Source organism: Semicossyphus pulcher, unplaced genomic scaffold (genome assembly GCF_022749685.1).
Source record: "Semicossyphus pulcher isolate SPU_LCO1_2020_fin unplaced genomic scaffold, fSemPul1.0.p SCAF_2, whole genome shotgun sequence".
Taxonomy (NCBI): Eukaryota; Metazoa; Chordata; class Actinopteri; order Labriformes; family Labridae; genus Semicossyphus; species Semicossyphus pulcher.
In genome coordinates, this window is record NW_027211693.1 from 17,646,657 (window position 1) to 17,670,192 (window position 23,536).

At 42.3% G+C, this 23,536-nt stretch overlaps 1 protein-coding gene across 2 annotated transcripts in view; it reads left to right on the forward strand.

Annotated features, from left to right (window-relative positions):
• macrod1 (mono-ADP ribosylhydrolase 1) overlaps nt 1-23,536 on the forward strand; it is a 124,689-nt gene that overhangs the window by 71,869 nt on the left and 29,284 nt on the right. For both annotated transcript variants that reach the window (XM_069669793.1, XM_069669792.1), the window contains exon 5: nt 9,385-9,501. In XM_069669793.1, coding sequence (XP_069525894.1) covers nt 9,385-9,501 — 117 coding nt within the window. The remainder of the gene's footprint in view (nt 1-9,384; nt 9,502-23,536) is intronic.

The following is a 23,536-nucleotide window of genomic DNA, read 5'->3' on the forward strand; positions in this document are numbered from 1 at the left end:
GTGAAGCAGTATGCATGTGTGTGCGTGCATCCACCACCAGACCCATCCTAAATGTTGCCTTGGCAACAAGCTGACTGAAGTAAATGAGTGTCCTGGCTCTGCTGAGGGATTGTGGGAAAGCAATATGCCAGTGTTCCGCCCCATTAGTTTGACGGACAGCCTGTTTGGCCTATAAGAGGTCAGCTGGCAAGGGCAGCCATATTAGTATTCCATAGGAGAGACCTCGGGATTGGTTTTACGCTAATGTCGATCTACCTGTGTGTGTGCTTGTAAGGGTGGGTGGGGGATGGTGGGGTGGGGGTGCAGGAGGTAAAGCTTGACCTGGCATATAACATTGCAGTCAGGCGTATGTGTGCGTGTTTGTTTGTGTGTTTGTTAGTGTGTCCTGCTGAGGGTTGCAGGCTCCTCGCCAGGTAAGCATATCGCCAATTATCACTTCCCAGTCCCCCTACTTCTCTGCCTCCCATCCCTCCCTCCCGCCCTCTCTCCCCCAGAGTCAGTCAATACAAAGCCTGCGAGGGAGAGACGATAACACCTAAACTGGTCAGCCGCCCGCTGCTGGCCGGTCACTCGTCTAACGAAGCCAAATCTCTCTTTTCTAACCCCCCGAATGCATCCATCAATACACCCTTTTTATCCATTCTCCTCTCGGAGCCCCCGCTATCCATTCATCTCTTCCTCTTTTGTTTTTAGCCTCCCTCTCTCTCCTCACCTAAACACACCCTTTTTTTTTAACACTTGATCCTCATCCAAACCCATTTCTCTTGGTCCAACTGTGCTCTTCAATCCCCCGTCTCGTCTCTCCGTCTGTTTGTGACTCTCTCCATCCCTCAGTTGTTGTTTTAAGCCTCCGTCCCCTCTCTTTTCCCTGCAAGACCGAGCTTCAGTCGGAGGAGACGTTGATGTGATATTTTGTATGTTAATGAAGGCTAAATAATGAATGCTGTTTTTTTTAATATGTAAATGAGTTTGACACTACCTAAAAGTTTTTTTTTCTGCGTGTGTGTATCATTATATAAATTAAATTCATGACTCATTCATTATAATCTGTTGATGTCTGTTAGTGGCATTAGGTGTAGCCAATTATGACTGATTGTTGAGTAGTTCAGCTTCTCCATTTGCATGCGGCGGAGTCAGTGGAGTATGAACAACAAGTATCCTTTGACACTGCAGTGATGCTAATTTGGTTAGGGCTCACCCTGCCTCCGCTGTCTAAATTAGGAATACATCACACTGATACATGGTGCTGTATATTGAGCCAATGTAAGATTGACTTGTTTCACCTTTAAAGGGACATCGGTTCACTGTGAAGGCACAGAGTTTTGTATCTTTCTCAGCTCTACAGTTTGCAGGACTCATGCGTATCACTACCTGGTGATCGGAGGCTCATTTGTATTCAGGTTTGTTTCATAGATTCAAATCAGCAATGAAATTACGAGGGCTCCCCTGGGGGGCTCCTTAACTTCTTTTACAAATTCTAGTTTGGGAATATGACTTTGTCTGACAAAGAGTTTTCATTCAAATGATTTTTTCCCTGAAAGGTATTTAAATATTGTGAATTACCTCAACCTTGAGAGGTCCTTGATCGTACAGGCAGAAATGCACAAAGTCTGATGGGCTCAGTAGGATGCAAGATTAGCTGATGACTTGAGGACATTTACACAGGGCGGCTCAGTGGTACAGTGGGTCAGCTCTACACCTAATGTACACCTACATCTAAAGGACACTCTTTTGAAGGCAGCAAGGTTCATAGCCTGGCCAGAGAAGAACGTTGGTTTGAAAGAGGTGTCAAGGAAGCCATCTATGTTAAACTGGTAAAAACCATCCCTTAACTAACTACTGTCAGGGTGTTTTCACATTACACCGCGTTCCAAATTATTACGCAAATTGTATTTAAGTGTCATAAAGATTACATTTTTTGTTTTTCAATTAAACTCATGGATGGTATTGTGTCGCAGGGCTCTTTGGATCACTGAAATCAATCTCAGACACCTGTGATAATTAGTTTGCCAGGTGAGCCCAATTAAGGAAAAACTACTTAAGAAGGGCGTTCCACATTATTAAGCAGACGACCATTTCCAAGCAATATGGGAAAGAAAAAGGATCTCTCTGCTGCCGAAAAGCGTGAAATAGTTCAATGCCTTGGACAAGGTATGAAAACCTTAGATATTTCACGAAAACTTAAGCGTGATCATCGTACTGTTAAGAGATTTGTGGCTGATTTAGAGCACACACGGGTTCGTGCAGATAAAGGCACAATGAGGAAGGTTTCTGCCAGACAAAAACATCGGATTAAAAGAGCAGCTGCTAAAATGCCATTACAAAGTAGCAAACAGATATTTGAAGCTGCTGGTGCCTCTGGAGTCCCACGAACATCAAGGTGTAGGATCCTCCAGAGGCTTGCAGTTATGCGTAAACCTTCTATTCGGCCACCCCTAAACAATGCTCACAAGCAGAAACGGCTGCAGTGGGCCCAGAAATACATGAAGACTAATTTTCAAACAGTCTTGTTCACTGATGAGTGCTGTGCAACCCTGGATGGTCCAGATGGATGGAGTAGTGGATGGTTGGTGGACGGCCACCATGTCCCAACAAGGCTGCGACGTCAGCAAGGAGGTGGCGGAGTCATGTTTTGGGCCGGAATCATGGGGAGAGAGCTGGTCGGCCCCTTTAGGGTCCCTGAAGGTGTGAAAATGACCTCTGTAAAGTATGTGGAGTTTCTGACTGACCACTTTCTTCCATGGTACAAAAAGAAGAACCGTGCTTTCCGTAACAAAATCATCTTCATGCATGACAATGTACCATCTCATGCTGCAAGGAATACCTCTGCATCATTGGCTGCTATGGGCATAAAAGGAGAGAAACTCATGGTGTGGCCCCCATCCTCCCCTGACCTCAACCTTATTGAGAACTTTTGGAGCATCCTCAAGCAAAAGATCTATGAGGGTGGGAGGCAGTTCACATCCAAACAGCAGCTCTGGGAGGCTATTCTGACATCCTGCAAAGAAATTCAAGCAGAAACTCTCCAAAAACTCACAAGGTCAATGGATGCAAGAATTATGAAGCTGCTATCAAATAAGGGGTCCTATGTTAAAATGTAACTTGACCTGTTAATGTTTTTGATTGAAATAACTTTTGATTTCAGTAAATATGACCTCCTAATGCTGCAAATTCAAAAGATGAGCATTTTCAGTTCATAAAAACCTATAAAATGTTATAAAACTCTGTCGTGCGTAATAATTTGGAACAGTGCATTTTAAGTTTTTTATTTTTGAAAAATACTGTTATCATTGGGAGGTTTGTTCAATAACATTCGAATTCATTAAACTAACGGTTGATGACTTGAAAATTATGCTGACTGTCATTTGCATCGACTATTTAGGAAAATCTGAGAAAAATATCATTTGCATAATAATTTGGAACACAGCGTAGGTATGATTGCTTCGTACCGTACCCGAGTACGGTTGCCCCCCCTCTCGTCTCCCCCGGCAGTCAGCTTTCACTTTAGTAATTTCGTTCCGTACCCGAGTACGCTTGGGGTAGGACTCCGAAGGAGAAGGTGGCGGTAATGCACCTCAAAAACAAGGAGAAGAACAAGAGTATCATCTACGGAACGTTGTTTATATTGTCGTTCCAGTGTAGAAAAGTGTGTGAATCGCATGATCCCAAGCCCGTACAATGGAGCCGACCTTCGCTCTATGCCTACTATTATTAATTTCTCAAGAAGGGCCCTCTCACCTACATTCCTACGGTATCAGCCCTGGCCGTGCAGTTCAGAGGATGAGATCGCAGTCCACTTCCGTTGTTTGGTACAGTAGCTTTCACATGCAACGTGTTTGCAGGCAGTTGGTCATTAACCAAAAATTTTAAGAAGTTGAACTCTTGCCCTCTTGGAAAAGTTAGAGCATTTTATCACAAATGGGGAGGCGAATGTTTGCACCAGATTGTATGACAATCCATGAAATAGCTGTTGATACATTTTACTCCAAACCACAAATGTTAATCTTCTGGTGGGGCTAAATGAAAGACAAAGGGATCACACAGATCATTACAATTAATCCTCTGGGGACCATGAATGTCTGTAGAAAATTCCATGAAAATCCATCCATTACATGTTGAGATATAACAGTTTGAATAGACTCATCAGCTAACACTGGCCCACACTGCAGCCATGCATCTAGTGCTGCTAAAACCATAAGTAACAAGAACATCAGAATGCAGAAGATGAGAGATTCTTTATTTGTCCTTCGTTATTTATTACAAACATTAACATAAAATATTTCATGTTAATTCAGTAATATTGACTCAGTTTATATTGTTGTTCTTGTAATCACAGGCCTCCTTGACTAATACACCTGCATATATGCCTGCGCTCAGAACTACTGCTAGCTTTACTTCAAACACATCTTTCATTTCCTCCCCCATGCTCATGAATTCCCCCTTCATATTTCTGACCACATTGAAGTGACAGAACAGCGTCTGAATCAACTCAGTAGCGTGCAGCTCTCATGCTGAGCTATTACACCGACTCCCACAGAGTCGGGAGCTACCACAGTCTGAAGGGAAGCTAAGACGTGCTGTCTTCAGTGGATGTAGTTAGAGGGACAGCTCTCTACATTAGAGGGATGGGAGTCATGGAGAGAGTGAAGAGGTGTAGGACATTTATTAACCCTGCCCGCCAGGTTCACCCAGGGTACAGACAGAGAGAGAGAGGGAGTTTTCTTCTGTCTCCTTGCTTCTCATCTCCATTTGACAAAGAGCTATCTAAGTTAAACATGAGAAAAACAAAGGCTTCTTCGGCTGAGTGCACAAAGCGCGATTCATGTGAGAGTTAATGTGATGGAGTGTGGACTCATTTGCAGCTAAAAGGAAAGAATGAGTCGGCTGCATTTTGAAGTTGTGCACCACCTGAAGTTTGAAAGGAGAACACTGCAGTAATGTCTCCTAGTATACCAGAGACTGTCCTCCCAAGGAGAGCATTACGTCTGCAAGAACAGTTACAAATTTTTACTTTCACAAAAGCTTAAAGTGGCAGTAGTAGTAATCTCTATTTACAGATACTACGTAGAAATGTAGAATCTGTGGGCAGGGACGTGGATTTCCAGGAAGGCAAGTGTTCTGGTTTCCGTTTGTAGTACGCTTGTCTTTGCGTCATTCCAGCAGGCATGGCCAAATAATTTGCGCTAATTGAATTTCAGTACTACTGTATAACCAGAAACACGACTGTACGTCTGCAGTCTAATTGAAAGAGTGAGAAACGTTAAAGCATGGATGCATCATCTGCACGAATAAGACATAAATCAGGTGTCTAAGGGTCGTGGTAACATGCAGGGTTAAGTAGGGACCTTTTATGATCATATGGCTTTACTGATGTCATTAAACTCAAACATTAAGCTTTTCTTTGCTCGTACATGAACTGGTACTTAATAGCTCTGTTTAGCCATATATGCAAACATGCATGTGTGCTCCTGTGTGGGTGTTTTTGTATGTATATAAGCTTTATAGTGTATGTTCTTCTTCCTGTGTTTGTCACCACGCATCAGAGTTTTGTATGTGTGGGACTGAGCAGAACAGTAGTCAGGTCAGAAAGCATCGCTGTAGCTTAAGGCTGTGCAGTCCACTCATAAAGACTGAGGGGGAAAAGCCAGTTTTAACCATTACACATGCACACATGCAGGAACACACCCACACACACATACACATTCATGTATCTGTCAAACATGAAACATAACACAAAGCAGAGGGGATTGTTGGTTTACATTACAGTTCAATGTCTTTTATTCTGCTTTTCATGCCTGTTTCCTTATCTCCCTGCACACTATTTTTACATCTGCTGCCCTCCCTTATTCCCCTCCCTTCCTCCCTCCTTCTTGTTTCCATCTCTCCTTCTTATCACACTTTCTTTATTTCAGAGTAGGGCTGCTTCAAAGTTACTGCGCTGTGTGTGCTGTGTGTCACCTCAAGGACTCATCACGTACACCAGACGCAAAAACACACACACACACATAAATACATCTGTGCACAGTAGCACACGTGCTTTCACAAAGATATACACACTATCAATATTTTAAACACACAGGATGAGCGTGGTCTGTGCTTGTTTCGGTGCACCCCGAGGAGCTAGCCAGCGCTCATACCTCTCCTCTCACACCTTCGCGCTTGTGCTTAGCTCATAGTGCGGCCCAGTTCGGCATGGCACAGCATGACATGGCACACCACAGCGCCGCACCACATGTGATATGCCAACTTAACACAATAACGTTCAGATAACACCAGACCCCCGCCTGGAGCCACTCAATTTGGCAAAACACACCGCTGTAACAGCTGCTGTGTATACTGGGAGAGGGAGATAAGAGTCACAGGGCCACGAGTTGACCTCAGACATGTGGATAGGTGTTATTCACTGAGTGCTGACATGTCTCACAGTGCAGGGACAGTCTTGTTCCTGACAGATGTGTTTAATTCAGGGTTAATTATGACTTGTTTGAATGAGACTCTGACATTAGACCCCTGAATTATTTCAAAACAAAAGCACAGGTAGGATCTACAAATGCTTGTGCTTAAGTTACATGAGTTTTTTTTAATTCTGGGTTAACTATTCATAATTACTTACAAAATTTTAACATCAAACTCTTACAAAAGGCCCCTGAAATATTTCAAAATAAAAGCACAGGATGAATTGTACCAGCCTAGAATGCGTGTGATGGTTAAGTTACTGGATTTGTTTAGTTCTGTGTTAACAATTTATGATTAATTATGACTTGTTTACATCAGACTCCTACATCAGGCCACTGAGTTTTTTCAAAATAAAAGCACAGGTAGGATTCTACCTGGCTACAAATGCTTGTGTCAGTTAAGTTACTGGATTTGTTTAATTCTGCGGTAAATGGTAAATGGTATATGGACTGTACTTATATAGCGCTTTTCTAGTCTTTGCGACCACTCAAAGCTGCTTTTACACTACATATCATATTCACCCATTCACACACTGATGGCAAAGGCTGCTACGTAAAGTGCCCAACTGTCAATCAGATATCATATTCATGCCACCGGGAGCAATTTGGGGTTCAGTGTCTTGCCCAAGGACACTTCGACATGTAGCCTGAGGGAGCTGGGGATCAAACCTCCGACCTTCCGATTGAAAGACGACCGACTCTACCACTGAGCCACAGTCGCCCACGGTATCAATTCATGATTAATTTAGACATGTTTACATCAGACTCCTACATCAGGCCACTGAGTTCTTTCAAAATAAAAGCACAGGTAGGATTCTACCTGGCTACAAATGCTTGTGATGGTGAAGTTACAGGCAAACCTGCTGGCAACACACTGAAACAATAATATTCAAATCTAAACATTGTGGGAAGGGAATCATAACTGCTGCCAGGTTTAATGTTGGGTGGCAACGCTGTTTTCAAATGCAAATACTCAGCGACCACTTGTACAATCTAATGTGATCCAACAGTTTGTTGGAAGCTAATAATTTTTCTGGTAATAACATAGTTCATGTGTATTATTAAGGATGTAGTGGGTGGTAGTGGTATGTTGATATGTTCATTATATTGAATGGTGTTTCTGATATTCCGCCCCTCTAATGTATGTAATCGAGGTGGAAAATATATCAGGAGCACCTCTCAGTATAATGAACTTTAGTTCAACACCATTTAAAACGAAAGCCTTAATAGTAAAGATGTATCAATATCTCTCTGACAGTGTCATTAAAAGGCAGAATTCATAGCATGACCGTTGTATTGGATTACATTCGATCCTGTACCTAATGAAGAGGTTGGTGGGTGTATGTGCTGCATGTTGGTAGTCGGTAGGTCAGGGCCAACAGTGGGCGTACAAAGCCCAACACTCTGACACCAGAGTTCATCAGTTTTTGTAGGCATAAGACGTACTTTGGTTAAAGTTAAGGAAAGAGCAAAATGTTGTTTAAATATTAATGAAGTGAACTCATGCTTGAAGACTGTTAACTTTTCCATTATTTAAAGAAAAGGGACAATCTTCCCCTAACCTTACTTTTGTGCATCGAGTGCACAAAGATAGCCATGGAAACATCCATTCTTTAGCTGCTACACTTGGATATTTTATTGTAAAAACAAATATTCCAGAGAAAACATATTAAATATGTTGTCAGTGAACATTTTGTGAGTCAGGATGTGCTGGTGGCCTGGAGGGTTTAAGGCGAAGAACTGCAACATCTCTGTTTTGAGTCCAGCCAAGGATCTCTGTGGTTGTCATCTCTTTCTTCCTGCTAGTTTCCCGTCGTTCCAGCATAATAAAGTCAGCAATGGTTTGAGTACTGCCAGTACAAAATTAAGTGTATTAATGTTTTAAGGTGGCTTTATGCTGTTGCAAACGTAATTTGTAGAAGATTGCCTCTCTATAGCGCTGCTTATGGCAAAGTAGCAGTGTGAACTCCTGTTGAGTTCACTGTCCACATGATGACAAATCTGATTTAGCTTGAATATGACAGTAAAAAGGGACGAACTCGGTCTTTGTATTTAAATGCTATGCTTCTGCACACTGTGATTTTGTGTGATGTGCAAAAACATTGATCTAATGAATTTATTTTTATTAAAGTATCACTAGAAGAGGTGTTCAGTTTTTCTTCGTAGCAACTTAATTGAATGGTATTATGTCTCTTGTATAAGTGAATAATTACAGCCATTAAAATGATGAAATCTTCAATCATGCAGGATGAAATTTAGCGTTTTTAATTTAAAATAATTACTTTTTTATATTGACGTCATTATTTTGTCTTGTGTAAAATTCTGCTTTCTTGGGTCCATACTGCAGCGAATCATGAGGATGAAGCTGTTGGGATCCAGATGGTGTAAATATGAACTTGAGGAAATGTGTCTTTGCTGTGAGAGGTGCAAAGATTGTGACTCAAGCTGTAATTGGCACGGCTGTAAAAATTGCCTCTCCCTGCATCATTGCCCTCCTGGAAATGAACACAGTCACGGTCTTTAGATGTGGGCTGGATCAAGGAGAGATGCACATTTCTCAGTATTATGTAGATTTATGAAAATGTAATTAATAAAGACTAATTGACCAAAAAGTCAAAGTCAGCTGAGTCCGTAATAAGACATTAAATCGAGTAATTAACTAAGGCACTTGCCCTAAAATCCATTAAACAGACTGACGTACTGAGACAGATGCTTTAACTTATTAAAAGATTCAGGGGTGAGAAGTTAGAAACCTGCAGGTGCTGGAAAATCACCTGTTAGCTACTCATTTTATCCACCAACATTTTGACTCCTGCCAATGTGTCAGCTGGACTCTCACACAGCATTTAGACCCTCGTTGAGAAGTCATATTGCAGGAAATTCATAAAAGTAGGCCAACTCTCTGAATGTCCTGTTCTTTCCTCTCCAGTGGACGGAGCGATCCACCGCGCTGCAGGTCCCATGCTAAAAAAGGAGTGCGCTTCTCTTCACGGCTGTGAGACCGGCGAGGCAAAGATCACTGGTGGATACGGGCTCCCAGCAAAGTGTGAGTATAAAGCGTGTGCAACTTCCCAGCTAGGAAAATGTGACAATGATGGAGGATGATGCCTGAAACATGCGAGCTTTCTTCTCCTTCAGAAATCATTTACACAACAGTTTTTCCGCTAGACTGGTTTTCCGTCTGAGCTCAAACTCAACCAGCAGAAGAAACTCATCTAGGTATCCATAATGTCACTCGCTGCCTTCCATTTATAGCTAAGTAAATGGCACTCAATTATTAAGTGGCATTCCACTGCAGCGCATATAATGTGACGAAACTGAAGATTCAACATGACAGGAAAAGCTTTTCTAGGTGTTTTAGCTCCAAAAAAAGTCCCCTCGTGCTCTCCGGATGTCTAAAACCCAACATGTGACTGTGGGGGAGGCAGCAGCTCTCCATGTAGACATTAATAAGAGAAAGTCAGTAACTGAACTTGAGTCTCATCCTGTTTGTAGATACTGAGGATATTAATGGAGTTTTTAAGGCAGTTTCAGCTCTGCATGCAGTCACTGATATCTTGTTTCATTTAATGTTTTGGTTGATTTTTAAGACATTGTAAAAAGACTGGATATCAAGTGTGGTATAAACCTCCATGACGTAACAAAACATGTTCTCCATTTAGAAACGTGGGCAAAGGAAAGTTTAAAATAAAGGGTATAAAGTATTAAACTGTCAATTTTAGTTTTTTAAGTCTAACATAGTTATTTATTGGTGTATTCTCAGGGACAATGCACATTAATCATCATCACAGTAAAAGTGCCAGTGTTAGCCTAAACTGCTGTCCCTCAGCCCGATGTCAAGGTGACCATTAAAACAACAAATAAAACACACAACATATAAAAAACAGAACAGGAAAAGGCAAAACGTGAACGGCTAAACAGGCTAATAAAGCTCGGGACAATAAGGCAGCATCATGCAAAGTAGGACATATAATATAAGCAACAATACCAGCACAAGCAGTTAAAACATGACACATAAGATCACATTACAAAAGACATGGCATAAGCAGACAAGCAGTGTAAATTGTTAAAAACATGACACATAAAATCACATTGGGAAGGACGTCACACAAGCAAACAATCAGCACAGATGATTAAGACATGACAACATAACATCACATCCCATTACAGAAGACAGGCAAGAACATTGAGCGAGAGCAGACAGGGCAAGCATGCAGCGTATGTTGGCAGGTCTGGTTGTTTTTCAGCCAGGTTTTAATATCATGTACAAAAGAACGGTAAGACTCACTATGGCGTGTGTTTAAAGGGACCATGTTCCAAAACTGGGAAGCTCTTACTGTAAAAGCTGTCTGGCCGAAAGATGTTTTTCTCCTTGGGACAGCGATGTCTCCTCTTACTCTTGATTGGGTTAATCTCTCACCAACTGTTTTTTGGGAGATCAATGTGGATAATGAAGGAGGAGCTAAAACATTGAGAATCTTGAATATTAAGCATGCATTGTGAAATTTGACAAGATTTTCCCAGCAGGGGGAAAAGCCCTCCGTGAGAGCCCTTAGTGAGTACAGAACCAAGAATTGTAGGTCTCATCTGATGCGCAGCGATCCCAACACACTGGTTTTGTAGTAGTCGTCATTCTGTCTTGATCAGACACACAGCCTGACGGTGCCACTGGCGCTAATATGTTATTCGTATGACTCTCTGTAACACTGACTGCAATGATTTTTTTTCAACCAGAGAAACTTCTGTTTCATGTCACAATGCGAGAAGATCTCAGTAATGTCAGTGAGGTCAGATACAAAGGTCAGGACCCAAACAAAACAATGTTTCATCTTTAAAGCCCCCCTCTGGTGAAAATCCAGTGTTTAACCTTGTAAACATCTCCATGTGGTGTTCTTCATGTGCTACAAGACACATATGGGACAACATAAGGAGTCATCTCCATGGCTGGGCCTGTCTGCTTTTAAACTGCAGTGTACCAAGGACAGGCTGAACAACACGTTTTCAGATTGGCAGGTTTGTGATGTCACAAACCTAAGGAGCCAATCCCGTTAATGGGTGGGGTGACGCTGCGCATATCATTATGTGTAACCTATGGCACAGCTTCGGCGATGCGCGAGCCAGCAGTAACCGTCATCGTAATTTTTGCAAACTCACTACTGACTACGAACATGAACTGTACTACTACTAATTTCAAGCAAGCAAAGTTTCAGCAGGTTGCCACTAAACGATGGCAGAGAAGCTGAACATTCCAGAACCAGTTGGAATGTGCAAAGTGGACTATGCACATTCAGGATTTTTTAATGAGGGAGAAGGAGGAGATGCCTTGAGGCTATTTTTTACAAGGTAATTAAACGTATTTTGCTGAAAAACCTATCAAACACAATTTATCATTTCAAGTATTGAGTATTTTTACATGTTTTAAAACATGACTGGAGCTGGTCTTCGACTGACTGAACCCCAGGCCGGTGTTCTAAATGTTCCCCAGATGTTGAGAGGACGCAGCCGTGTTTTGGCGCCGCTTCTTACCTGGAGTTAATCTTTGTTTTTTTTTACTGCTATTATTACCTTTGTTTTAGTTTGAACTCGTCTAAAGTGGCCTTGCGTTTCTTGAGAGGTGCTATAGAAACATAAGTTATTGCTTTTAGTATTGTTATTTAAATGACTTAGACTTGTCTGACCAACAGTTTAAAACTCCAAAAAGATTTTTACCCAAGAATCCTAAAAAAAAATCCTCACATTTTAATTAATATTTCTGTCAATCAACCTCCCGACACTCTGTTCCAACAGAGAGTAATTCAAAAACAAACTAATAGAGTGGCAGAAATGTTTTTCTTTCTCCCTTTTATCTTCTAATGACTCCTCAGATTTATGTTACAAGCCCTCAGCGAGTACAGAACACAGAACGGGGACTGCTGGTTTAATCGACTTCTTTGTTTCAGCTCTACTTAAAAGTGTAGTGCCATTACACACACAACAGCCATTGCTTTATACAAAAGCTGGGAAAACTGACAAATAGTAATGAAGTTACTGCTCGGTTCATCATTTCAACAAGAGTCACAGTACCAGAAATTGTATTTCTAACAGGGGAACTCACAAATACACTGTAAGCATTTGTTAGGGAGAAATACTGCCTATTGAACAAACTTATATGAAGCATTTCGTGGCTCCACAGGGAGCTGCGCAAAGTCGGATAAATTGCCTCGAGTGATGTCACTAGAGTCAGGGCTGGTTGGGCTTGAGGATGATGAAATCTGGAGGTGTGGAGTTAGCGTGAAGTGAGCTAACAAGACCTCTTCAGACGCTGCTCACCCCTGGCGCATGCTAGCGACTTGAGGCTACATTAGCCGCTACTAGCATATCACACCCTAATCTCTGACTGAACTGGCATTGTGGGTAATGTAGGCCTCAGGTTGGGAGAAGTAAGAAGAGCATGTGGAATAGAAAAGACAATATCTCTGGTTTTAAGCCATTGGTTTTGAGTCTACTCAGTGTAACACAACTTTCCACTATTGAGGTTTTAAATGCGTTACATGCAGAGTGTTACTTGCCTGTGAACTGTATGTAAAGTTTATACAAAGTTTGAACCTCCCGGCCCCTCTTATTAAGAACCTGATCTTTAGTCAGGAGTTAATCATGATATCGCCCACTGCTTCAATGGCACGAAAACAGCATGACACCAATAAGTATCCCTACAATGCCCCTGCCAAGCTTTGTATATCATAATGACCACCCAGGTACGTGTGTGTGTGTGTGTGTGTGTACGTGTGTGTGAGTGAGTGTATGTGTGTGTGTTAGGGAGAGATTAAAGCAACTCTGAGACTGTGTGATATCAGCTTATGGTTCCACGGAGAGTTTAAGTTCACAGAGAAAGAAGGAGAGAAAAAAGGAGAGGGAAGAGAAGATGATAAAGGCGAGCTGGAGGCAGAATGGAGAGCAGGAGGAGAAGAGGAAGATAAGGAGTGAGTGGGAGAGTGGTTGGAAAAAATAAAAGGAGGCGGCTTTGGGGAGGGACGGATGTGAGGGGAGCTGAAGACAGGAGGGAATTAGGAGCAGATGAGTTCTTACATTGTCTGATCTCCTTTGTTGGCTCACTTGTTTAACTTTGAGGATGTGAGCCGTAATATTTGTGCGTGTGCGCGGATGCTGCTGCGGCTGTCACTGTGTGTGCTTATGTGTGCGTATCGGTGTGTTAGGTTGTAATGTGTGGATGTGTATTTATGTGTTGTTGATACACTTGATGGTACAGTGTTGTACTTTGCCTTTCAGAGCTGTTTACTTGTGTCTGAGTTGCATTAGGTGTCGTATATCAGTGTGGGCTGCCTGTCAGGCCTTATCACTCTCCTACCTGTAACTGTCTGTCAGCATGAGAACCGTGCGACTGACTTTATGTCTGACTCAGTCACTGACTAAGTGTGTGTGTGGGTGTGTGTGTGTGCCGTGCATGTCCCTGCCTTGAGTTCATGTGTGCGTGGCTGTTTTTGCCCAGCATGAGGTACGAGGAGACAGGCTCTCTCCTTCCAGACAAAACATTAAGTCCCGAGAATAATTCAACATGCGTCTGCTCCGATACTTAAACACTCGCAACAGGGCTTGATTACCTCTCTGCAGGAGGGAGAGAGAGGCGAGACAGCAGCAGCAGAGGCAGAGCAAAGGAGGATAACAGAGCAGGCAGAGGACCATGTAAAGGCTGCCGTGGAAAAGACGTGAAAGTGGATCCTGACGGGAGAGTGGCAGAGAGGTTGACAGACGGGTCCAATCTCTACGCTTTGATGTTGATCTGTATGGGCTTTCCACCAGATGTGGGATTTCAACAGTGTCTGACTCGCCAGTTGCCAAATAGTCCAGAGGACCTGCTGTCAGCCCTCCACGCCGAGTGTCCGCCGATGATCCCGCAGCCACTTACCCGGCAGCATCCCAGCGCCGTAACCTAGCAACACATAGAGCGCATGGCACACTAGCGCTGCTGTTTAGCAAGAGTCACAAGCAATTTGGAGATGTTGACAAATGACAGCTGGAAAATATCAAGCGGGCCCAGCTTAAAATCACAAATTAACCAAACTTACAGGCAGTTAAATCAGCAATCTGTCAACTTTCCTGTAATTACGTGGACTTGATTAAGAGTCAAATGGTTTGAGATTAGTCTGAGTGTTTGTGCGTTAAATGAGTTTGAGGCTCACTTGTGAGTCTGCTGCAAGCAGGAAAAGGCATGTTCAAGAAGGTCTAAAGTCGTGTGTGTGTGTGTTTTGTGGTTGCCACAGAGGGGATTGTGGGTCCAATATGTTGTCCTGGTGCCCCGGCGCCCCAGAGCTCACCTGTGTACCGATAAAGCAGCTGTAACCCTGCTAACCTGTTCCCAAGCCGGCCCTCGCTCCCGTCCCGAACACACAGAAATACAACTCTGTTACTCACTGGGGAGGTAAGGCACCGGGGGCGGGATGATGGAGACACAGAGAGAGAGAGAGAGTGACAACATTAGATCAGAAACATTATCACTGTTTTCATCCTGCTTTAATTATAAAGCTTTAAGTCTTACTCTGGTGATTAACTGATGTATAACTGACAAAATCATTAGTGTAAGACATTTAGTGCTCCAGGCAGTCAACTGCACAGCTTAATAGTTTTACATTAACATATACTGATACATTATTTATCCGGCAGTTGCAGTTTTGGCAGTTATAAAGCTAAAGAAGGTCCAACAGAGCAACGAACACAGTCTGTCAGACGACCACACCGGTTAAAATACAAAACCCTTAAGTCAGGCAATTATTAACGGACGACCAAAAAAATGTGGATTATGACGCAAACTGTCAATTTTTTTTCGCAATAAGGGGTTATCAGGGATGTCACAACTGCATCACTTACCACAAAACTAGTTGGTAGCTGTTTTGGCTAAACGTTTAGCTAGCTTCTGACCTGTTAAACTGTCCAGCCACTTATGTTTTTAGCTATGTTTATGCGTTTCCTGATTTAGCAACTACTTTGGTACGTGCAGTGTTATCATACCTTTAAGATTATTTGGGGGCGTTTTGCCTTCGTATAGTTTGTATTGTATAGGACAGCTTAAGAGAGACTAGAGAGTGGGGGGAAGACATGCACCAAATTTTTGGCAGACCGGGAGTTGAACCTGCGATCCTGCATGCCAGTGTTATCATTACTAACAGAAGCCAGGATCTATCTGTCAGGAGCTTTGCTTTAAGATCACTTCAGGTACTTTAAACCTGCATTAAGAGATGTTTTGGCTTCTTGGAGGCAGTGTAAACATGTTGTGAACACAACATTTAATTAACATCGCCTCTGACATTGATTTGACGAACTCGACTCCACTTAATGAGTCAGAATCTGAATCAGCCTCACTGGCCATGTATCTGTACTTCTACAGATAGGGTTTTTTAAACTAATGAGTCTAATGACCAGTCAGGAATAAGTGTGTACAATATATGTATATATATAAACTCAATAATGACCTACAAGACAAATAAACGTATCTATATACGAGTGTGTGAGTTGTTAAAATCACAAATAGTGCAAAGAAAACAAATATTGACTGGATGCACAAAGCTGAGTGGATAAGAGGATGGACAGAGCTCCGGGGAGAAAACTGTAGCATGTGATGCATCAATAAAGTCAAAGTATTGATTATTGCAGCTTTAAGATCAGTGAAAGTACTTTGAATAATAAGATAGGAAGCAGACATGAGCCTGTATCACCATTCATGCCAAAAAGAACACGACCGCTCGTTTGCAGCGGCTAACTTTAGGTCACAGGTACGTCTCTCACTGCGTTTTTAAAGGTTTTAGCCACAAAAAAAACAACATTTTAACTAATACGTTTCCTCTCATGTGCCAAAAGCTTGATGTTTGCACTCTCTTGTGTGAAGGATGCCACTGGCAGAGAGTGATGGATACTTTTTTGGGGAGGGTGTTATTAACACAGTTGGAGGTGGAAAAAGATGGAGGGAAAACAAGATGGAGCTGGAAAGCCTCCGACAGAAGAAGTGCTGAAGGAAATAGAGAGATACAAAGCGAGAGAGATATCACTCTGTCAAAAACTGCCTGTTATGCTCCCCACTCTTCCCTCCCTGCCTCCCGTCTCCCAGTTCCTGCTCCCTCGGTGGCCAATTACTGCTAATTAAAATCCTCACTGCAGCTCTCCCGGACTCCCCCTCTTCCTCCTCTCCTCCCAGACCTCCATCTCTGTGCTTCGCCCGTCGCCCTGTCGCTCTCTCTTCTTCCATCTCTTTGAAGACGGGGTGTTTCGGCCCGCCGCTATCAACAACTTGAACACCTTGTTTCCTCCTGTTCCTCTCATCCTCTTCCTCACCTTTCTACCTCCTCACTTCCTTTCTTTCTTCCAACAACCCTGTTCTTCATCTTCCTCCCTTGCATCTCTCCTCAATCCCCTTCCTGCCTCTGCCCACCCTCCCCATCTCACTTCCTCCCTCCTCCTCTCCTATCATCTTCATCAGCAGTTAGCTTTCTTCAGTAGTGCCAGGAGACTTGACAAGGCTGTGGGCTAAACACTATAGCACTCACACTGTGAAACCTCGCTAGTTTGTGAGCTTTTTTTTCTCCCCCTCTTCCTTTTTTTTGACAGGGTTGTCGACATCTTTGCTTCTTCCTGCCTCGGCGTCAGCAGTGCGATCTTTGTAGGTGTTAAAAAGCTCCGTGAAAGCTGCTGCTGCTGATGAGGAGAAGCGAGATGATGATGATGATCGCAGCAGCAGCAGCCTTGGTGTTAATTCATTCAGTTATTTAATTCCCCTTGAAGGAGAAAAAGGGATGAAAAATAGCTCCACTGTTGTCGGAGAAGAAGAAGAGTTGGAGAGCGAGCGTGAGAAGGACGAAAGAGAGAATTATGTCCTCTCTTTTTTTAGCCTCGGACACTTCTTTCTCCTTCTCCTCTTGTCCTCCTGTTTGGAATAACCGCCCCTCTGTCTTTTTCAGAAAAAGGTGGAAAGAGATAGGGAGAGCCGTAGGGGCCTTTACAAGACCGGAGCCTGCCTTTTGTGCCAAAGCCAGGGCCTGGATTTAAGAGCTGTGTCCGCTTGAGTGAGCACAAACTGAGGGCCGAGCGCACAAAGGAGCAGCTCGCCTTTTTCCTGCCTCCTGCTCTAAAGGAGGATAAATAAAGGCCAGGGACAGATGGAGGTGAGGAGAGAGAGAGAGAGAGAGGGGAGGGGAGAGGATGAACGGATGGATGGTTGTCGAGTATGAAAAGCAGGAGCTGGGTTCTCGTGGCCTCCCAGGTAAGAATGGTGGGAGGCCACGCTGGGAGAAGTGGGAGCGAGGGAGGAGAGGATGAAAGACGGAGCCAAAAACGGCTTTTTATGACAATAAGGAGGAAAAAAAAAAAGCTGGAAAGGCAGACAAAAGGAAAGCAGGGGGCGGGTGTCACCGGATGGCACTCAGTCAAGTTCGCTTAAGGATCACGCCAGTGTGACGAACACTTAGGAGTAGGCACACACACACACACACAGAGTATCTTAGGGCCTTTTTGCAGCATCAATGTTCAAGGCAAATCAGGTGATGAATATAGTTTGAGCCGCACTGAAGCACAAATAGACTTAACTTTCCCCTCCTGTTTCACTAACCGCTTCCCGTCTTTGTCTACCCGTCTGCACTCTGTCATTTCACCCTTTTTCTTTCTTTCCTTTCATCATCCGTGTATTATTGTTTTTGCGAGTAGATTATTCGGTGCGATGGGCCCTTAATGAAACAAGTGTCGGAGAATGTTTTTATAAAAGTGTCCTAGCGCCATCTGTTATAAACTCGCTTTTGTGTTATAATTAGGTCAGACTGTGTTGTGGTTTTTAACACGTTGATGAAAGAAGCTTCTTAGCGTTTTATTTTAATAAATCTGATAAGCGCGACAGTTTTCTCTGGTGGAAAACCGGATAAAACCACAGAGGGCACTTTGTTTACAGACGACAGCTGATAACTGGGAAGAGTTTGGAGGGGGAAAAGTAAGAAAGAAACCAGGACGCTTTTGCACTTTTCACCTCTTACTCTAGATTCTGATGTTTTATAAGTTTATGACATTTTTATGCAAAGATTTTAATCAGATTGCTTCAGAGAAATAAGAGAGGTGAGAGCACTCACAGTTTTTAATCACCTTAAGACCAGACTTCCTCCCAAAGCCCTCCAAACCTGAGAGCTGAGCCCAGAAAAGAGTCTCCCACGTCAGGTGGTGCTGAGGCCAGCTGCCCCTCTCTGACTCACTCAGAAGAGTCTCACAACACCAGCAGTGCTCTACAAACACCAGCCACAGCAACGGGAAAGTGGCACTGAACAGAGATTATGAACTGGCAGATTATCTGTTTAAAACATAAGAAGCAGAGACAGATACAGATTAAGTGCAGGTTTAGTGACTTTACACAGGCAATTCACAAAGGACAACACACACACACACACACACACCAAAAAAATTCAACCGAAGAAAACAATAATTGGTCACTGTCAGTTGGTGAGACATTCAGTTATACAGCAACATTTACTTTAACAAGTTCAACTCTCAGGGCGCTGGTTTAGCTCAGCGGTTAAATCACACGTCCCAAAAACAGAGGCTACAGTCCTCGATGCAGCAGCCCGGGTTCGACTCCCACCCTTGGCCCTCTGCCGAGTGTCATCTTCCACTCTTTCTTCCCCCTGTTACCAACACTATCCACTGTCCTCTCTCTCTCTCTCTCTCTCTCTCTCTCTCTCTCTCTAAAGTCATAAAAGGCCAAAAAACTACCTGCATTTCTGCACACACACACATACAAATTAATGCATAGGATATACATACATACATATGATTAACATTTTATATACAGTGTATCATATATTACATTAACATAAATATCACAGGTCTATACAATACATTTTTAGTTCTTTGATATTTACCAGTTACTGCATGTTGGAGAGAAATATTGTACTTTTAACTCGGCTACAATTAGAATTAGAAATGTAACTGTCACATTCTGTCTCCATGGTGACAACTTTAACTTTAAACACTTTAAGTACAAATTCTTCCCTACTTTGACCCAAGTTCTCCTTGTGTCTTTGCTTTGTGCTGTAACTGTTTACCGTTAAGATCAGAGTGCGTACCTGATGACATGATGAGATATGTTATTTGATTTATAAACAATTTAATGATTTAGATGAAACACATCTTCAGTGTGAATACCAGAGACATTTATGTACAGTATATTGTATCTTCTTGTGTCTCTTGTCTTTTATACAATGTTGGAAGAGACAGAGGGAGAGGATACAGTAGAAATGTAGTGCAGTGTAAATAGAGCCACTATTTATGCTGCACAGTGATTCCTTCACAGTAAGGAAAGACAGAAATCAATACAAAATCCAAACTCGGTTGAAGATTTAAAGGACGGTTGCCTTAAAAAGTCTGCGAGCAGAAGAAAACGAGGGAAGAAAAGACTTCAGATTAAAACATTCAGAGAGAAAACTGCTCAATAAGACGTCATGACATCAGGCTGAAATGCTTTATTATACTCCCATGTTTGTTCACACTGTTAGGAAACACGTGTGTTCAACAACATGTGGATCTGTGTGGGAAATCGACCTTTACAGACCCACACAGGCAAAGACACAATCTGTCACAATGAAACGCACAACTGCAGAGTAATGACGTCCATTAATTCATACTGCACACTAATGCCCATCTGCTGGCAGCATTAAATGTCTTCTTTACATATCATAAACCAACACATGAGCACATGTTCCTGTAATGGTAATGTGGGAACATTTAACCTGTAGCAGGATGATAAAACGTGGCCATTACAAACCTGCTTTTTTGCACTGTTTGCAACTAGCTGCTGTAAGGAAGACGGCATAAAACTGCTTGTTCCTGCTATGTGCAAAATCAGCATGAACGAGCTGGTCTGTTAGGTTTCTCCTGCGTTCTCCACAGAGACTGAAAACACTCCAGGAGAAGGCACACGTGCCTCTGGACACCTGAGTCAACATATTGTCTAGGTTTAAATTAAGGAAAATATTAATATTAATCTAAGAACTCGTTCGGTTTCCGGTTTGTTTCTCCTCTCCATGTGTCGAATTATCCTTCAGCCACACCCTAAATTACATTTGCTACCGCTGGTGAGGCCAGAGCTTTGTAGCTCAGCCACATTTATTGTGAGTGTGTGCGCATGTGTGAAAGAGAGGAAAAGGTGGTTTGAATAAAAGCAACATAAACCCAGCTAGAAATGTTGTTGTTCTAAGAACGCTCTGAGAATGTTCAAATCATATGCCAGGAATGTTTTATAAATCACGTTCTGACATCCCAGGCCTCAATAACATCCTGACAATATCTTCAGAATGTTGCAGTCAAATCGTTTTGTCTTAGTTTAAGTTTTAATGTTACAAGAACTTTATTTGAAATGATAAACATTCTTAAAACATTCTTTGAATATTAGATTAAAACATTTTCTTTCAAACGTAATGTTATGGGAACGTTCCCTGCTAGCTGGGAATGTTTCAGCTCCATGCGTTTTCAAGAGACACGTATTTTAACTCAACAATCTTCTACTCTCTGTAGATTATCAGCTAAAAATGAAGCGGCAACCTCCAGTGTTAAAAAATGAAGCCAATGTGGAAAAAACTGCAATTCCTTGAGTGTCCACTTGAGGCTCCAGAAAACAAGAAATAACATTAGACCAGATGGGAAAATGCCCATTTTTACAGCAGAAATAAACATGTTTACAGCCTGGTACAAAAAACCTTTTTTTATTATAAATAGCTAATTTAATTGTTTAAGATAACTGTACGGGGGGTGAATTTTTTTTGTAACACATCTAATTTAATTATATTAAGCCTTAAATTATAGGGGCGTGGTCACTTGAGTGACAGGTGGATCCTGCTGCTGTCTGAACTTTTGGGGATTTTTTTTTAATTCAAAACTTGGACAAATAATCTGTCTCTCTGTGGGATTTATGGAACTGTCTTTCCGTGAAAGAGATATGTGTAAAAGCTTTTCGGTGAGTTAAATTGTAGTATTATTGTATTGGTATTTTGGCACTTAGTAGCAGGTATACTGTGCTCGCCATACCTGGCTTGTTTAGCCTGTTCAGTGTTTATCTTACATTTATTTAATCGTCGGCCAGTGCAGAAGTCAGGATTGCTGTTGGCTTTTCCCCGGGGAGATTGGTGGTAACTGTAGTGATTAGAAGACGAGCGAACAAATATGGTCACTTCTGGCAACAGAGCGGCGACCAAATACACATCTCGACGTTTCATTTACGCAGTTGAGAAACCAATGGGTGACGACACAGTAGCTACATCTGTCATTTACAGAGTCTATGCTAAGTGTGTGTAAAAAACAATTAAGCATGTTAATTCTTTTGTGTGAATTATAAAGCAGCACATACGCCTGATTATGTTTCACCAGTCTCAATCTTTGTGGAACAGGTGGTGTGTAAAGGTGTCTCATTTCCACTCCCACATTTCACCATGAATGAACATAAAATCCTCCATTAGCACATCTTTACCTGTGCCCGCTTCTCCCTCATTAGACCTGTCAATTAAAGGAACAACAAAGGAGAATTGTAGTTTCACCGTGTTGCATCAGGAGGCTTTCCAGCAGCACCAGAACAGCTGCTGTTCTCTGTGGAGCCAGTATTACCAGTTCAACACATGTACCTGTAAGCCATCGACACGCTGATACCTCAATCACTGTTAAACTTCAGAGGGGCGATCAATGACTCATTTCATTCTCACGCTCATTCATTGCGTGGTTCATAGATAAAATGAGCAGAATCATCCTATAATCTGCTGCTATTTCAAAGAAAACCATGACGATACCTGGTTAAAGCATTTGTGACACGTTCAAATTGTAGCTGCAAATTCTTCATTTAAACCTCCAGTTTAAAGATATATGTGGAAAATGGCGCATGCTAGTTTTTGCTTGGTTAAACATCTGGCCCGAGACCTTTTTCTTTAAAGTAAAGTTTCACTGTATTTGTGTTCTTTTATGGACCCGTCTGAAGAAATCATTAACCGCTTTACTTTTCATGTGTGTTTAGGAACATTCACTGCCGCTACATGCTCATTATTATCCCTGTCTTGAGCCTCATCCTGGGTTTAATCTTATTCGGGTTATAATGTGAACATAGATCATGAGAAACCAGGTTGACCATGTCCCTGTAAACATGATCGTGACAGAATCCAGGATTCAAGTCATCTAGGAGCAGTTGTGTTTTCATTTTCATCATCTCATTCACAATGGTCTGTACCAATGACTGTATATATAGATGGACGCATCTCCATCTGCTCCCATTGTACGAAAGTGATGCCAAAATAGCCCCCGTGATAGGCGCTGCCATCTTGCGATGGTGACGTCATATGGAGCCAGAGTCTGCGCAGTAGAGGTCAGCGGATGCCGCCGCCGTAGCCACTTCCGCTAACACAAACACACACTTAACGATAAAACAGCGAGGATCTCGCTCGCCAACGTGTGTAACAGCAGAACAGCTTCTTTGTGTTGGTCTGAGTTTAACGTTCACAGGTATGGAAACTTCAATGACTGTAGTGATTGTTTTTGTCCCGCCGTTCCTCCTCCACTCTGATAATCTGGAACAGATTGGCTGCAGGAGCCGGATTTGTCAACAGAACTGTCAATCATCCTTTTTTTTCAGCATCAAATAACTAATTGAAAATAAACTTGTCAGAAAAATGAACACTTGGACATAAATCAGCATGATAAGAACTAACTATAATGACAGAAACCATGTTTGAATTAAAAAAATGTATTTGACGTGTATTTTGATTTTATAGTTTGACTCATGTCCCATCTGTTAACATGGAGGAGGCGGGCTTTATGACCTATACTGCTGCCAGTCAGCAGGGGGCGCTAAAGATGTTTTGGCTTCACTTTTAGGGAGCTGTCATGTCGTCCATCTTTTCATACAGTCTTTGTTCTGTACCAACCAAGAATGATCACGATGCTGTACATGTCGTTTATATTTCACCAGGTATCATATCAGGATTCCTCCAAACCAGGATCATCTAGATCTCTGAAACCAGGATATGATGTTCACGCTCAGTGTGTTTTGTTTGAACACCTAATTCAGACACATTTTTAATTCTGGC